The sequence below is a fragment of the Callorhinus ursinus genome, unplaced genomic scaffold (genome assembly GCF_003265705.2).
Source record: "Callorhinus ursinus isolate GAN/ISIS: 27379988/994484 unplaced genomic scaffold, GSC_fseal_2.0 scaffold12, whole genome shotgun sequence".
In the NCBI taxonomy this organism is placed as follows: Eukaryota; Metazoa; Chordata; class Mammalia; order Carnivora; family Otariidae; genus Callorhinus; species Callorhinus ursinus.
In genome coordinates, this window is record NW_027397074.1 from 80,227,412 (window position 1) to 80,244,729 (window position 17,318).

The 17,318-nt window shown below is 38.6% G+C and overlaps 1 protein-coding gene across 1 annotated transcript; it reads left to right on the forward strand.

Annotated features, from left to right (window-relative positions):
* Positions 1-9,456: 9,456 nt before the first annotated feature.
* LOC112811014 (olfactory receptor-like protein OLF3) lies at positions 9,457-10,398 on the forward strand. The gene has a single exon (XM_025854929.2). The coding sequence runs from the start codon at positions 9,457-9,459 to the stop codon at positions 10,396-10,398; it is 942 nt and encodes a 313-aa protein (XP_025710714.2).
* The last annotated feature ends 6,920 nt before the right edge of the window (positions 10,399-17,318 follow it).

Here is a 17,318-nt window from a genome sequence, read left to right on the forward strand (position 1 = left end):
CCAAAAAGTTCATCTAAAATTTTGATTAGGTTTGCATTGAATATATAGATTCATTTTGGAGCATTGACATCTTTATAATACATTGTCTCATCTGAAGAATGTCTTTGAGGTTATTCAGATAATCTTTAATGTGCTAAAGTTTTAATATTTTCTCCATATTTGTTTAACAAATATTTGTTAAACATATTCTATGGCAGACACTCTTCCAGGTATTGTGGATACAACAATGAAAAGCAAGCAAAGTCTCTGCCTTCATGGAGATTACATTCTACTTAAGGGAAATAAACAATAAATATAAGAAACAATGTATATAGTATATTAGAGGTATTAATTGCTACAGAGGAAAATGGGAAAAGAAGAGGAAGAATATTGGAAGGACTAAAAGTTTTGGCAAAGACTCCATAGAAATCATGTATTCTCTCTGCCGAGAAATTCCTAAATACTTTATAATTTATGTTGCTATTATAAATAGAATTTTATTTTTTTCATTGGTTATTGCTGGTGTATAGAAACACTATTGATTTCTGTGAGGTGATCTCATATGTAGTTCTTTCTTATTAAATCTAATTGTTGGAAAAATTTTTTCAGATATATAATATCATCTATAAAAAATGATAGTTTTCCTTATAATTTTGTATGTCTCAATCTATTTCTTTTCTCATATCGTAGCTCAGGACCTCTAACGTCAGGTCAAACAATAGCTGTGATAGCAGGTATCCTTCTGGTTCCTGATCCAAGGAAAGCATCTACAGATTCTCTATTAGGTATAATGTTTGTAGTGGATTTAGGGCATTTAACTTTTATTAAATTTAGTTTTTAAGAAAGAAGTGTAATAAAGTGAGAGAGTACCTGCCCTCATATACATCAAAGCAGATTATATGTAAGTACAATTAAAACTGTAGTATTGTTGTAGAAAAATTCATGAGCCAAAATACAATCCCAAAAGAAACTTTTACATATATGACTTTAGTATATCACAGATGTATAATTTCAAGGTAATATAGGAAAATATGTACTACTAAATAAATGATGTTGGGACACATGACTATACTAACAGGACAAAGAAATGTCATCTTTCCTATTAATAAGCCATGAAAAATTCCAAATATCTAAAGGTGAGGAAGTGATTTTACAAATGAGTTTATATTTGCTCCCTCCTAAAAATGTACTAAATAATGGTAAAAGGATAAGAAAAAAGATAATAAATCCATAAAGCAAAGAGGACAATAAATTTAAAAAATATATTTTATGAGAAATGCCAACAACATTTTGGAAGCTAGAAAGCAACCTTTTTTCTCTTCTTTTGTCTTTTTAGGGTCCAGAGCTAACAGGCTCTACTCCATTTGCCCTCCCAACTCCAGCACTCACATAGGCAGCACTCTGCAGGCACATTATTTTGTTTAGAAAGTGGGTCTCAGGGGCACCCAGGTGGCCCAGTTGGTTGAGCTTCTGACTCTTGATTGTAAGATTGGCTCAGGTCATGATCTCAGGGTTCTGGGATGGAGCCCCACGTTGGACTCTGCACTCAGTGGGGAGTCTGCTTGAGGATTCTCTCTCCCTCTCCCTCTGTCCCCTGCTTGCTCTCGCTCTATCTCAAATAAGTAAATAAATCTTAAAGAAAAATAAAGAAAGTGGGTCTCAGATCATTGGCTGGGAGAAGATGCTATTGTCAAAGCTCCATTCTCCCCAACTTATTGGGGAGAATGAATCAGAATAAGTTGGGGAGAATGAATCACAAGCCCGTTCCTGGGGCAATGCCATGTAGCTGAGCAGAGGGTGAGAGCAGCCTAGTCACACTCACAGGGACAAGGCACACGAGTGGAAATCTCCCTCACTTTTGGAGAAGGGAATACATTGGGCTTCTATAGGTTTCACTACACAGTGTTTAACATCCTCACTCAAGTTTCCCCACACAGGATGGCTGCACTTTTATTAAAGATTCTGAACACTGAAAATCTCTAAGTATAAACCAGGGTATGGAAGATTATCTCCCTTAAAGGAAAAGTGAAAAGTCTAAGAAGTTTACAGGATGGGGTGGTAGAATTCCAAACCTAGAGAGCAGCCCCACCCTAGGCTGCATCTCTCTAGGGACTGGCATAAATAAGTCTCTCTGCCCACACCCAGAGCAGACAGTGAAGCACAAAGCATCCCATTGGCCCCCTGTGTTGCCTGGCTGGGGGCTATTGTTCAAAGGAATGTGGGGATAGGTGAACTGCAATGAGGAATTTGAGATGTAATCACATTTTCATGCTCATAAAGTGGAATAGAAATTTCCACCATGTAAAGGTGGTGTCACTGAAGACTCAGATGCACCCCATCCCCTTGAGAAATTAAAGTTTGGAGAGCTCCTTCTCATGCTCTGGGGACAAGGAAACAAAACTTGGGAGTTGTAAAGTTGAAATGTAGGTTAGGCTGTTTGATGCAGAAGTGACCAGACAGAGGGGGAGGGAAAATAAAATAAATCTAACAATCAAAGCATAATTGGCCCCTTGAGATTTCATCACTAAAGTTAGAGAAAGTTACCTCTTTCAATTGCACTTGCTTCAAATTTCACAAATTGCCCACCTCTGCCATCACACAGGATGGCTTCTTCCACGCTCCAGAGGTGAGTCAGCCATTGTCAGTCTCTTTTTAACACATATTTAGCAACATGAATTATGAACCCAGGTTCCTGTAATCCATAGTCCCTCCTGTATTCTTCAAGCCTAAGAGCATGGCAGCTTGACATAGTTGTCCTCTCCTGGAGATTTGTCCAAAGAACATGTGTTCTGGCTATTCGAATTAAGAAGCCAGAATTTTCAAGTGATTTAAGGGTCCCCCACCTGTGGTGGCCTGAGCCTGCTAACAAGTTGGTACCAGTCTTCATCTCTGCTTTTCACCCATCGACTCCTGGAAAGAGGGTCCAGGTGCCAGGTCTGTGCTGATGGGCCTTTTCTTTGCTGATGCCAGTAGAAAGATGACTCCCCCAGAGACTAGCTCTTTCCCCTCCACATGAAATTTCTGTTTGGAGAACAAGTCTTTAGAGTAACATCCTTGTCTGAAATGCTTCCCACAACTGCCCATCTGGGGCTTGTCAGAAATCTAATACAGCTTTGCTAGGTCTCACTGTCCACACTTGCATGCTGAATAGACTGCTTAACTGATGCATGTTGTTAAAATAGTAATTTTCAAGTTTATTTCCATTTGTTTATTAATTTAATAAAGCATTTTATTATGTTTTTTATTGCTGGATGACTATGTGTATATTCCTCCAGGAAAGGCATAGTTTATGCCATTATTTTTATTTTACAGATATGAAAACTGATGTGCTAGGATTTTAGAGGAATATATGCTTTTCCATAATTCTTCATTCCAGTGGAAGGGGTCTTTCAAAATGAAAATCAAATGCTCAAGCTGCATGAAAATGATCCAAAGATGCAGAGCTGTTGGTAATGATAAATGCAGCTATTCTGCTTGAAATAAAAATTTGTGTGGGTTACTCGCCATGCCTGGTTCTAGCTTTTTTTTTTTTTTTAAGATTTTATTTATTTATGTGAGAGAGAGAGCACGCATGAGAGGGGGAAGGGTCAGAGGGAGAAGCAGACTCCCTGCTCAGCAGGGAGCCTGATGTGGGACATCAGGATCATGACCTGAGCCGAAAGCAGTCGCCCAACCAACTGAGCCACCCAGGCACCTGCCTGGTTCTAGCTTAAAGCTCATTCTCTAAGTAGTCTGGGGCAAGGTAGAGAAAACAGTGTAACATTGGAGCAGGGCTAGATGGGAGGTGAGCAGAGGGGAGGGGAGGGGAGGTGAAAGGAAGGGAGGGGAGAGGGGTCCTTACTTGTAGGAGGCAGCAGACGAGGAGTCCTACCTTCTCCTGTTCAAATCTGTGCCATCCCCCTTCTTTCTTTCCTTTTACTTCACCTTTTCTTTGCCCCGTGTCCCTCTCCTTTCAAAACTATTCTAAAAACTCAGAGGAAAGGGATATGGGTTTCTGATCATCTCCGGTGTGCTTTGGCAATGCCGATATGACTCTGGTAAAGTATTTGCTCCTCTTTGCAAAGCAGATTATGATAAAGTGGCTGAAGAACAGAAAGAATTCAATAATGCCTTAGCTAAGTGTCTTTGAGTCTTCTATCTTTTGGCGAGGAATTTGGGGTTTTTCAATAATGTAACCAAGGAAAAATTTGTCCTAAAGAGGTGTGTGTGGGGGGGGGGAGGGGTGGGTGGTGGGAGGATTGTCCTGAAAGATCTCACTGTTCATATTTTCTGAGAATTCATCAATTTCTCCGGTAAATGTATTTTGAGCAGGATTTCTACCATGATAGAACCAAATTCTAGAAAATTTCACTGCAAAGGACTAAAAATGACACTCTGGGATTGAACACTAAGATAAATAAAATATGGGAATCTCTGGTATATAAAATATTGGATAATTTTAGCAATGTGTTAATTGATTAAATGTCAAGAAAAGGACATCGATAAATATTTATTTTTTCTTTTCTCCCATTTTCGTTGTTCCATTTCTTCCTCATTTGATTTCATTTCAATTTCCTTGGCTTCTTCGCTGTACTCTTTTATTAATTTTGTCTTCCTTTCTGGTTTCTTTTTTCCTTTCCGACCATTAATTCTCTCTCTGACTTTTTTCCCTTTTTCCCTAGAGAGCTTGTCAATGACTTTGCTCATTTATTTATTCTTATTTGTATCTCAGTATCCTCTCCTCTTCCTCTGCTTACCTTTTGCATACCTTTCTCCTTCAGATATTTATTTACTACTTGTTTGTTTAAGTTTGGGCTAGTTTTAATTTTTTTAAAGAAGGTATTTAATGAAAGACATTCAATGAAGATTTTTCAAATTGGGTTATAATTCATATCACACAAAATTAAGCATTTGTAGTGCATAATTCAGTGTCAGTACATCCCAGAGTTGTGATTTTATGTTTTGAAGGTACAACTAAGTAGTTATGAAAGAATTGTGAACAGCTTGGGCATGAGAGCGTGTATTTGTGCGTGGGACCGCAAGGGGGCACTCTGGAAGCATTCCTCTGACTGGAAAGAACTGCACCTCTTCACCTGTATAATGACTTGGGCTTACCTACATGGACACTCAACATTTTACCTTTCTGCCTTGGGTGTGATTACCAAGTGACCTGGAAACGTAGCCCACTTTTTATGTTACTGTGACAGTAACTATTTACACAAACAGAGGGGGGAATATGTTGGCACTGTTTATAAGCACTCACCACTAAGGAGAATAGAGTCCAAATTACTTGTGGGATGCAGATCAGAAGGGACAAATCTCCCAACCAGACAAGACTCATCCCCACAGTCCAGGATCCTTTGTCATGACTCATCTTTTCCTTGTTAGGGATAGTCCTTTGGCTAGACAAAATTATACTTAGGTTTAATCATCTTTTGCAAGCTGGTTTTAAAAAATTAGCACATACCTTCATCCATTTCTGATATTAGGTCACTTTTGTGTGCATTATTGTCCATAATCATAGCTCTTCATTTTTCCTAAGGGAGGAAGAAAGGACTCCCCGCCATGGACCCATCTTGTAGTCATCACCATATGAGACACAAAGTAGAAGCATGATCACCTTTCCAAGTCTGTAAAAGAGGCCAGTGAATCATGTTCTGCAAGAAGAAGAGAGTTTCTAAATGAGGGAGATGTGGTTTGTTTCTCCTTGTCCTGTTGTTGGCGAGGACTGAAAGCCAGACTTCAACTTCCCAGGTAAGCGGGAGGCACCTACTCTGTTCCACCAGGACTCAGAGGTGAATGGAATCAAAAGTAGGAACTCAGTCCTCTTGACATGTCTTGATTTTTTTTTAAGACTTTATTTATTTGTCAGAGAGAGAGAGAGAGAACACAGGCAGGGGGAATGGCAGGCAGAGGGAGAAACAGGCTCCCCGCTGAGGAAGGAGCCCAATGAGGGACTTGATCCCAGGACTCTGGGATCATGACCTGAGCCGAAGGCAGACGCTTAACTGACTGAGCCCCCCAGGCATCCCAGTATGTCTCCTGCTTTTATGTTAGGTGAATCCGTAGCCTTTAAGCAGTGACTATCACTGTGCCCCACATGCATTATGTTGTGCATAGAAGCACTAGGGATGTGCCCCAGGTTATCAGGTAACCCTGTTTACCTGGTCACTCCTCCTCTGTCTAGTCTCTTCATCTCCTTTGATGCCTGCAAATAATAGGCCAAATTTCAGGGTGGTGTTGTCAAGATTATTACATTATTTATTAGATATATAAAGTATTTAGTATAATTTGGTACGGAGTAAGGAATAAATAAAATGTTTGTTTATATCCACTTGATATAGAAACAAGTACAGTTACAGTTTTTAATTCTTCTCATAACATTTTTCCCACCCAGGGAATTTTTGCACTCTGGGTGGGCAAGAGTGTTTCAGGAGCTTGTTTTCTTCCCACCATCTGCCCCCAAAAGAACAGATAAGATTAAGATTTTCTAAAACTGAACTGACTATTCTGCGATTCACAGGGCAGTTGATTTGGGTAAGTCATTTGAAACAATTTTACAAAGAAACAGGATTTACTTTGACTTTAACACATCACTTTTTTTTAACACACCACTTTTTAAAAATATCAAATATATTTTATTTAAAAAAACAAAATCACTCACATAAATTATGTATCACTTAGAGATGACTACGTTACTGAGCAAGCATAACATGGCTGTAATAACAAATGCCCCCCCTTTTGGATATGTTTTTGGAGACAGGTAGGAAAACACTACTTGTTTTGTTATTGTTTGATTTGTTAAAGCTGACATTTGAGTCCTGGTTATAGAAGCGCAAAGAGTGTAAATGGATCTACCATGACCCATCACCTTTGCATTTCCACCACCTGTGTGCACATACACACCTTCTGATATAACTTGGAAAAGTGGCTGCATCACAGTTATATTTGAGCCCTCATCAGACAGGACTGAAGAGAGGTTATCTGGAGTAAGTCTTACATACAATGTGGTACAAATCACTGGCATTGCTTTAAAGAACAGGTTACAATAGAAATACACCTTGGAAACAATTCATCCCACTTTGGTATATTTCAGGTTTGTTTGTTTGTTTTTAAGATTTTATTTTTATTTATTTGACAGAGATAGACACAGTGAGAGCAGGAACACAGCAGGGGGAGTGGGAGAGGGAGAAGCAGGCTTCCCGTGGAGCAGAGAGCCCAATGTGGGGCTCCATCCCAGGACCCTGAGATCATGACCTGAGCTGAAGGCAGACGCTTAACAACTGAGCCACCTGGGTGCCCTGGTATATTTCAGGTTTTATTAAGTGTGATTTATACAGTTGTTTGGTTTATTTCATGAAATCCTAACACAAAGCAGTAAGCATGAAATACTTTTTTCAACATCTACCTTTTCAGCAATTCTTGAAATATATATGTATATGTATGTACACACGGGTAGAAAGAGATAATTCTCTTCAAAAACTGCAGATTTGTGGATGTCAGAGAGAGACCTGTGTTTTCTAGTGTTATCTCCTTAGCTATTGGTGAATCTCTAAAAAGCATTGGAGTGCTAAAAATACATTTACATAAGGATAGGAAAGCACTATAAACATATCAGTCCGTATTTTTATCAGGGTTTTCATGACTAGGAAATTTTCTAACCAGTATAATGACAATATTTTTTATTCAGTGTAAAAGATGACAAAATGAAAAGAAGCTGATGTACATATAGGTATAGTGCAACAGAAATTACAAGCAAGGGAACAAAAAAGAATTAAGACTATGCTATTGGTTTCTAGCCATGAGGCTAAACAACCTATTAATTTTCAACATTCTGGAAAAATGTAACTCTTGAACTACCTATTTGTCATGAAGATTTTGAATCCTGTATCTTATTACACAGTGAGGAACTTTACTTACACTTTAAGAGTTGTGAATCTCTTTGCCAATCTTGTAGCTAAGTATCTTGTTCCAGTTAATTCTGGTGTGAATGACTGGAAGCTTCCAGTGCAAGGTCTTGAATGGGTTTCTGATATTGTTTGATCGTTTGCACTATTTTCTGTGTAACACCCAGTTTCCGAAAGCTCAGTTTTTAATAAATTCCTTGGCATTTTGGATATTATTCAAAACAATACTAAATCCTGAATATTTAATGACTAATGGTCTGAATATTGCTCTTTTCATGACAATGAATTTTAATCTTAAGTCCCATAACCCCTTATGTTAGAAGAATTATGACCTCTAACAACTATTCTAAGTTTTTAGGCTGAAAGTGGAAGTTTTTAATAAAGGCAGTTATAGTCTGCTGTCCATCAATAATTATAGCATGAATATAGCTTAGGCGCCGTTGGAGTAATAATCTTTTTTTTTTTTTTTAGTTTTTATTTAAATTTCAGGTAGTTAACATAGAGTGTAAAAGTAATACTCTTTTACATAGATCTTTCATGTACCATCACTAAAATAGTCTCTAAGACTTCAGACTCCTATCTGTATACTTCAGTTATGGATCACTTCTTTCTTTCTGTAGGTGAGCAAAAGAAAGAAAAAAACAAAAGAAATTTTGTTTTTGGGTCAAAGAATTACTGCTTATGTCATCATGTTCTATAATTAACACCTGATCTTCTATCCTATCTTCACTGGTGAGGACTGATCAATGTTGTATTGAGAAATGAATGAACTGTTCCTTCCTTGAGAAAGCATCATTGTAAAGTAATAATCTCACATCATTAAACACTTTATTAAACTCCCCTTGAGGGGCACAGGAGATGAATTTTAGCAGCTATGTATACTTTCTCTTCATGCAACACCCGATTCTTGAAGTTGGCTATCTTGGGTTGATCACACCCCGTGCAGCCACTGGTGTGACATAGGTAGAGAGGAGACCTTCTACTTGACCGTCTCAAAATGACAAGTTACAGCAAATACATTCAAAATCATTTATTAATAAAAATATAAGAATATTATTTAAAATATCCAGGGTTTCATGGATGCATTCCACTGAGGAGTGGTAAGTAGGGTTGTGTCTGAGATATCTAGAGGGGAAATCCAATAAGCAAAAGGAAGTTAAATAGGACTGGACATCATTCAGGATTCAGAAAAATATCTTTCATGTGAACCAAAAACTTTTTCACCCAAAAGACATGAATTCTCTATAATAACTACTAAATTGAGTAGGATTTAAGTCTAAATACTTCATTAATTTCCTTCCTCCATTTAAGAGCAGATGTTTCAGAAAAGAAATTATGATCTAATAAATTGAATTATAAGAATGTAACTTCTTTACTCCTTGATTTCCAGCTGCACAGCTGGGTCCCATTGTGCTCCTCCTCTATGGATATGTTCAAGCAGGGTTTGGATGATGATTTGGCTAAGATGTTCTAGAAGAACTTTGGTTCAGATGGGTAGGCTCTCTCTATATGGTCTAAAAGTCACCCTTCTAATCCCGAGTTTTTGTGATTTGTCTTTTCAACATCTTTAGAGTTTGGTCCTCAGAAACTCATGGGCCAGGAAAACAAAACCCAGACATGGGTGAGTGAGTTCATTCTGCTGGGGTTGTCCAGTGACCCGGAAACTCAAATCTTCCTCTTTGTCCTGGTCCTGACCATGTACTTGGTGACTCTTGTGGGAAATATCCTCATTCTTCTTCTGATCAGACTGGACAGCAGATTTCATAACCCCATGTACTTCTTCCTTAGTGTTTTATCCTTTGTGGACCTTTGTTATGCAAACAGTTTTGCCCCACAAATGCTGGCCCTCCAGCTCTCAGGCCAGAAGTCCATCCCATTCTATAGCTGTGTGTTCCAGCTCTACATCTCCCTGGCATTGGGTGGGTCTGAGTTCTTCCTGTTGGGAGCCATGGCTTATGACCGCTATGTGGCAGTATGCCATCCGCTGCACTACAGAGTCATCATGCATGGAGGACTGTGCCTGGGCCTGGCTGCTGGCTGCTTGGCGGCTGGTTTCATGAATTCATTGATGGAAACAATCATTACCTTCCAGCTTCCCCTGTGTCACAATGTGATTAATCACTTTGCCTGTGAGACCCTAGCAGTGCTACGGTTAGCCTGTGTGGACATCTCCTTCAACAAGGTCATGGTGGCCATCTCAGGATTTCTGGTGATCATGCTTCCCTGTTTCCTGGTTCTGTTTTCCTATGGTCGTATAGTTACTGCCATTCTGCAAATTCGTTCTGCCCAGGGACGTAGCAAAGCCTTTGGGACTTGTGCCTCCCACCTCACTGTGGTTTGCATGTGCTTTGGGGCTACCATCTTCACCTACCTGGGTCCACGGTCAGGCTCCTCAGTGGAAATGGAGAAAATTGTTGCTCTATTCTATGCTTTGGTGGCACCTATGTTGAATCCCTTGATCTACAGCTTAAGGAATAAGGAAGTTATCGCTGCTTTTCAAAAGGTTCTAGAGAAATTCAGAGATAAAGAGTAAAGACTGTTACTAATGATGATGATAGTAACTTCTTGTTAGCTATCATCAAAACCAAAAGGGAGATTGGCTGAGGGTATACAGGACTCCCTTACTTACACTAAGGAAGACAAACATGGCCTTGCATATGGATAAAGCATCCCTCCACCTGATTAATAAATTTCCTCATATAGGCCAGTGCAAGATAAGTCACATGTCAGTGATCCATGAGAGGGCCTCTTCTTAGATCATCTTCTCTTAGATATCCAGTGGTATTTAGACTTCATCTGCCTATTTTTAAAATTTTATTAGCATATCAGTGTATAAAGAAATGATCTGCAGCTTTGTCCAGCAGACCTGGTATGGAATGAATGGAGAGATAAATTCCACCAATTAGGTCTGCTTTTACCTGGTGGAGCAGAATGGAGAATGTATTTTCCTCTTTCTATATGACAATGCTCCATTTATTTGTAGAACAACCTTATTTCCTCCGGGATAAACACAAATGGTTTCTTTAACTCTTTCTCAAATGATGGTAGTTGTAGAACTTCCAACACCATTTGTGCTTTAGTCTAGAGTGTGATATCATATTCTGAAATAAATAATATATGATGCTATATTTGTTCACCCCAGTATGTTGGTTCTCATTTTCTTTTTTTTTTTTAAGATTTTTATTTATTCATTTGAGACAGAGAGATACAGAGAGAGAAGAGCATGAACAAGGGGAGAGGCAGAGGGAGAGGGAGAACCAGATTCCACGCTGAGCAGGGAGCCTGACGTGGGGCTCCATCCCAGGACCCGGAGATCATGACCTGAGCCAAAGGCAGATGCTTAACCATCTGAGCCACCCAGGTGCCCCTCTTATGCTTTTCAAGGATCAAATTTGTTTGTAATATGCAAAATATCTGTGGCTTCACTATAGTCTTTTTTTTGTTGTAGCAATAGATATATAAAACATTAAAATTTGCCAATTTAGCCATTTTAAGGGTACAATTTGGTGACATTAATTACTTTCTCAATGTTGTGCAAACATTACCATTATTTTCAAAATTATTCATAACTGTAGTTTTTTATTTAACTAATTTCCCAAGACCTATAAACTGTTCACAAAATCTCCATACCCACGGCATTCTTATTTTGTTAAAGCTTAAATGAAGACACTTGTATTTAGCTCTGCTAATTTTTCTTATTGATTTTCATGCATTACACCAACCCACCAAAAGTATTTTGTTTTTGTTTTTTTATATGATTTTTTTATTATGTTAATCACCGTATATTACATCATTAGTTTTTGATGTAGTGTTCCATGATTCATTGTTTGTGTATAACACCTAGTGCTCCATGCAGAATGTGCCCTCTTTAATACCCATCACCAGGCTAACCCATCCTCCCACGCCCCACCCCTCTAGAATCCTCAGTTTGTTTTTCAGAGTCCATCGTCTTTCATGGTTCATCTCCCCCTCCGATTTTCCCCCCTTTCATTTTTCCCCTCCTGCTATCTTCTTTTTTTTTTTTTGACATATAATCTATTATTTGTTTCAGAGGTACAGATCTGTGATTCAACAGTCCTGCGCAATTCACAGCGCTCACCATAGCACACACCTTCCCAACGTCTATCACCCAGCCACCCCATTCCTCCCACCCCCCCACCACTCCAGCAACCCTCAGTTAGTTTCCTGAGATTAAGAATTCCTCACATCAGTGAGGTCGTATGATACATGTCTTTCTCTGATTGACTTATTTCGCTCAGCATAACACTGTCTAGTTCCATCCACATTGTTGCAAATGGCAAGATTTCATTCCTTTTGATGGCTGCATAATATTCCATTGTATATATACCACCTCTTCTTTATCCATTCGTCTCTCGATGGACATCTTGGCTCTTTGCATATTTTGACTATTGTGGACATTGCTGCTATAAACATCAGGGTGCACGTACCCCTTCGGATCCCTACATTTGTATCTTTGGGGTAAATACCTAGTAGTGCAATTGCTGGATCGTATAGTAGCTCTATTTTCAACTTTTTGAAGAACCTCCCTACTGTTTTCCAGAGTGGCTGCACCAGCTTGCATTCTCACCAACAGTGTAGGAGGGTTCCCCTTGCTCCACATCCCCACCAACATCTGTCGTTTCCTGATTTATTAATTTTAGCCATTCTGATTGGTGTGAGGTGATATCTCATTGAGGTTTTGATTTGGATTTCCCTGATGCCGAGCAATGTTGAGCACTTTTTCACATGTCTTTTGGCCATTTTGATTTGCAAAAATGTCTGTTCATGTCTTCTGCCCATTTCTTGATTGGATCATTTGTTCTTTGGGTGTTGAGTTTAAGAAGTTCTTTATAGATTTTGGATACTAGCCCTTTATCTGATATGTCATTTGCAAATATCTTCTCCCATTCTCTTGGTTGTCTTTTGGTTTTGTTGACTGTTTCTTTGGCTGTGCAAAAGCTTTTTATCTTGATGAAGTCCCAATAGTTCATTTTTGCCCTTGCTTCCCTTGCCTTTGGCGATGTTTCTAGGAAGAAGTTGCTGTGGCTGAGGTCAAAGAGTTTGCTGCCTGTGTTCTCCTTTAGGATTTTGATGGACTCCTGTCTCACATTGAGGTCTGTCAACCATTTGGAGTCTATTTGTGTGTGTGGTGTAAGGAAATGGTCCAATTTCATTCTTCTGCATGTGGCTGTCCAATTTTCCCAACAGCATTTGTTGAAGAGACTGTCTTTTTTCCATTGGACACTCTTTCCTGCTTTGTTGAAGATTAATTGACCATAGAGTTGAGGGTCCATTTCTGGGCTCTCTATTCTGTTCCATTGATCTATGTGTCTGTTTTTGTGCCAGTACCATACTATCTGGATGATGACAGCTTTGTAATAGAGCTTGAAGTCCGGAATTGTGATGCCTCCAGCTTTGCTTTTCTTTTTCAACATTCCTCTGGCTATTTGGGATCTTTTCTGGTTCCATACAAATTTTAGGATTATTTGTTCCATTTCTTTGAAAAAAGTGGTTGGTATTTTGATGGGGATTGCATTGAATGTGTAGATTGCTCTAGGTAGCATTGACATCTTCACAATATTTGTTCTTCCAATCCATGAGCATGGAACGTTTTTCCATTTCTTTGTGTCTTTCTCAATTTCTTTCATGAGTATTTTATGGTTTTTTGGAGTACAGATTCTTTGCCTCTTTGGTTAGATTTATTCCTAGGTATCTTATGGTTTTGGGTGCAATTGTAAATGGGACTGACTCCTTAATTTCTCTTTCTTCTGTCGTGTTGTTGGTGTATAGGAATGCCACTGATTTCTGTGCATTGATTTTATATCCTGCCACTTTCCCGAATTCCTGTATGAGTTCTAGCAGTTTTGGGGTGGAGTCTTTTGGGTTTTTCACATAAAGTATCATATCTACAAAGAGTGATCTACTTCTTTGCCAATTTGGATGCCCTTGATTTCTTTTTGTTGTCTGATTGCTGTGGCTAGGACTTCTAGTACTATGTTGAATAGCAGTGGTGATTGTGGACATCCCTGCCGTGTTCCTGACCTCAGGGGGAAAGCTCTCAGTTTTTCCCCATTGAGAATGATATTCGCTGTGGGTTTTTCATAGATGGCTTTTATGATATTGAGGTATGTACCCTCTATCCCTACACTATGGAGAGTTTTGATCCAGAAAGGATGCTGTACTTTGTCAAATGCTTTTTCTGCATCTATTGAGAGGATCATATGGTTCTTGTTCTTTCTTTTATTAATGTATTGTATCACATTGATTGATTTGCAGATGTTGAACCAACCTTGCAGCCCAGGGATAAATCCCACTTGGTCATGGTGGATAATAGTTTTAATGTACGGTTGGATCCTTTGGCTAGTATTTTGGTGAGAATTTTCGCATCCATGTTCATCAAGGTTATTGGTCTGTGATTCTCCTTTTTGATGAGGTCTTTGTCTGGTTTTGGATCAAGGTAATGGTGGCCTCATAAAATGAGTTTGGAAGTTTTCCTCCCATTTCTATTTTTTGGAACAGTTTCAGGAGAATAGGTATTAATTCTTCCTGAAATGTCTGATAGAATTCCCCTGGGAAGCCATCTGGCCCTGGGCTTTTGTTGGTTGGGAGATTTTTGATGACTGCTTCACTTTCCTTAGTGGTTATAGGTCTGTTCAGGTTTTCTATTTCTTCCTGGTTCAGTTTTGGTAGTTGATACATCTCTAGGAATGCATACATTTCTTCCAGATTATCTAATTTGCTGGCATACAGTTGCTCATAATATGTTCTTATAATTATTTGTATTTCTTTGGTGTTGGTTGTGATCTCTCCTCTTTCATTCATGATTTTGTTGATTTGGGTCATTTCTCTTTTCTTTTTGATAAGTCTGGCCAGGGGTTTATCAATCTTGTTAATTCTTTCAAAGAACCAGCTCCTAGTTTCATTGATCTGTTCTACTGTTCTTTGGTCTCTATTTCATTGATTTCTGCTCTGATCTTTATTATTTCTCTTCTCCTGCTAGGTTTAGGCTTTATTTGCTGTTCTTTCTCCAGCTCCTTTAGGTATAGGGTTAGGTTGTATATTTGAGACCTTGCTTGTTTCTTGAGAAAGGCTTGTATTGCTATATACTTTCCTCTTAGGACTGCCTTTGCTGCATCCCTAAGATTTTGAACAGTTGTGTTTTCATTTTCATTGGTTTCCGTGAATTTTTTTAATTCTTCTTTAATTTCCTGGTTGACCTCTTCATTCTTTAGTAGGATGCTCTTTAGCCTCCATGTATTTGAGTTCTTTCTGACTCTCCTCTTGTGATTGAGTTCTAGTTTCAAAGTACTGTGGTCTGAAAATATGCAGGGAATGATCCCAGTCTTTTGGTACTGGTTGAGACCTGATTTGGTACCTAGGATGTGATCAGTTCTGGAGAATGTTCCATGGGCACTAGAGAAGAATGTGTATTCTGTTGCTTTGGGATGGAATGTTCTGAATATATCTGTGAAGTCCATTTGGTCCAGTGTGTCATTTAAAGTCTTTATTTCCTTGTTGATCTTTTGCTTAGATGATCTGTCCATTTCAGTGAGGGGGGTGTTAAAGTCTCCCACTATTATTGTATTGTTGTTGTGTTTCTTCACTTTTATTATTAACTGCCTTATATAATTGGCTGCTCCCATGTTAGGGACATAGATATTTACAATTGTTAGATTTTCTTGTTGGATAGACCCTTTAAGCAGGATATAGTGTCTTTCCTCATCTCTTATTACAGTCTTGGTTTAAAATCTAATTTGTCTGATATAAGGATTGCCACCCCAGCTTTCTTTTGGTGTCCATTAGCATGATAAATGGTTTTCCATGCCCTCACTTTCAATCTGGGGTTGTCTTTGGGTCTAAAATGAGTCTCTTGCAGACAGCATATCGATGGGTCTTGTTTTTTAATCCAATCTGATAGCCTGTATCTTTTGATTGGGGCATTTAGCCCATTTACATTCAGGGTAACTACTGAAAGATATGAATTTAGTGCCATTGTATTGCCTGTAACGTGACTGTGACTGTATATTGTCTGTGTTCCTTTCTGGTCTATGTCATTTTAGGCTCTCTCTTTGCTTAGAGGACCCTTTTCAATATTTCTTGGAGGGCTGGTTTTGTGTTTGCAAATTCCTGTAGTTTTTGTTTGTCCTGGAAGCTTTTTATCTCTCCTTCAATTTTCAATGACCGCCTAGATGGATATAGTATTCTTGGCTGCATATTTTTCTCATTTAGTGCTCTGAAGATATCATGCCAGTCCTTTCTGGCCTGCCAGGTCTCTGTGGATAGGTCTGTTGCCAGTCTAATGTTTCTACCATTGTAGGTTACCTATCTCTTCTCCCGAGCTGCTTTTAGGATTCTCTCTTTGTCTCTGAGACTTGTAAGTTTTACTATTAGATGTCGGGGTGTTGACCTATTTTTATTGGTTTTGAGGGGGGTTCTCTGTGCCTCCTGGAATTTGATGCCTCTTTCCTTCCCCAAATTAGGGAAGTTCTCTGCTATAATTTGCTCCAATATACCTTCTGCCCCTCTCTCTCTTCTTCTTCTGGGATCCCAATTATTCCAATGTTGTTTCGTCTTATGGTATCCCTTATCTCTCGAATTCTGCCCTCGTGTTCCAGTAGTTGTTTATCTCTCTTTTTCTCAGCTTCTTTATTTTCCATCATTTGGTCCTCTATATCAGTAATTCTTTCTTCTGCCTCATTTATCCTAGCAGTTAGAGGCTCCAATTTTGATTGCACCTCATTAATAGCCTTTTTGATTTCGACTTGGTTAGATTTTAGTTCTTTCATATCTCCAGAAAGGGTTTTTCTAATAACTTCCATGCTTTTTTCAAGACCAGCTAGTATCTTTAAAATGATCATTCTGAACTCTACTTCTGACATTGTACTAATGTCTGTATTGATTAGGTTCCTGGCAGTCAGTACTGCCTCTTGTTCTTTTTGTTGAGGTGATTTTTTCCTTCTTGTCATTTTGTCCAGAGGAGAATAGATGAATGAGAGAACAAAATGCTAACAGGGTAACAACGTCCCCAGAAAATATACACTAAACAAATCAGAAAAGACCTGAAACCGGGGGAAAAGAAAGGGAAAGAAAGAAAAAAGTAAAAGAAAAAGATAAAAAACAGAAACAAAACAAAACAAATAAAGCAGAGTATGATCAAATATGATCAGGCTGGTGCATAGATTGGTGCCACACATTAGATTTGGGCGTACTTTGGTCTATTAGAAGAACGTGCCTCCCAAAATTTTAAAGAAAGAAAAACTTATGTATGTACAAAAATAAGTGTTAATACGATGAAGGGTTGGACTATGACTGTAAAGATGAAAATTATAAAAGATTTTATAAAAGGAATTGATAAGATAAGAAGTTGTTTGAAAAAAGAAAGAAGAGGATTTAAAAAAATAAAAGGAGAGAATGTGATCAGTCAGGAGACTAGAACAAAGCCATACACTAGAG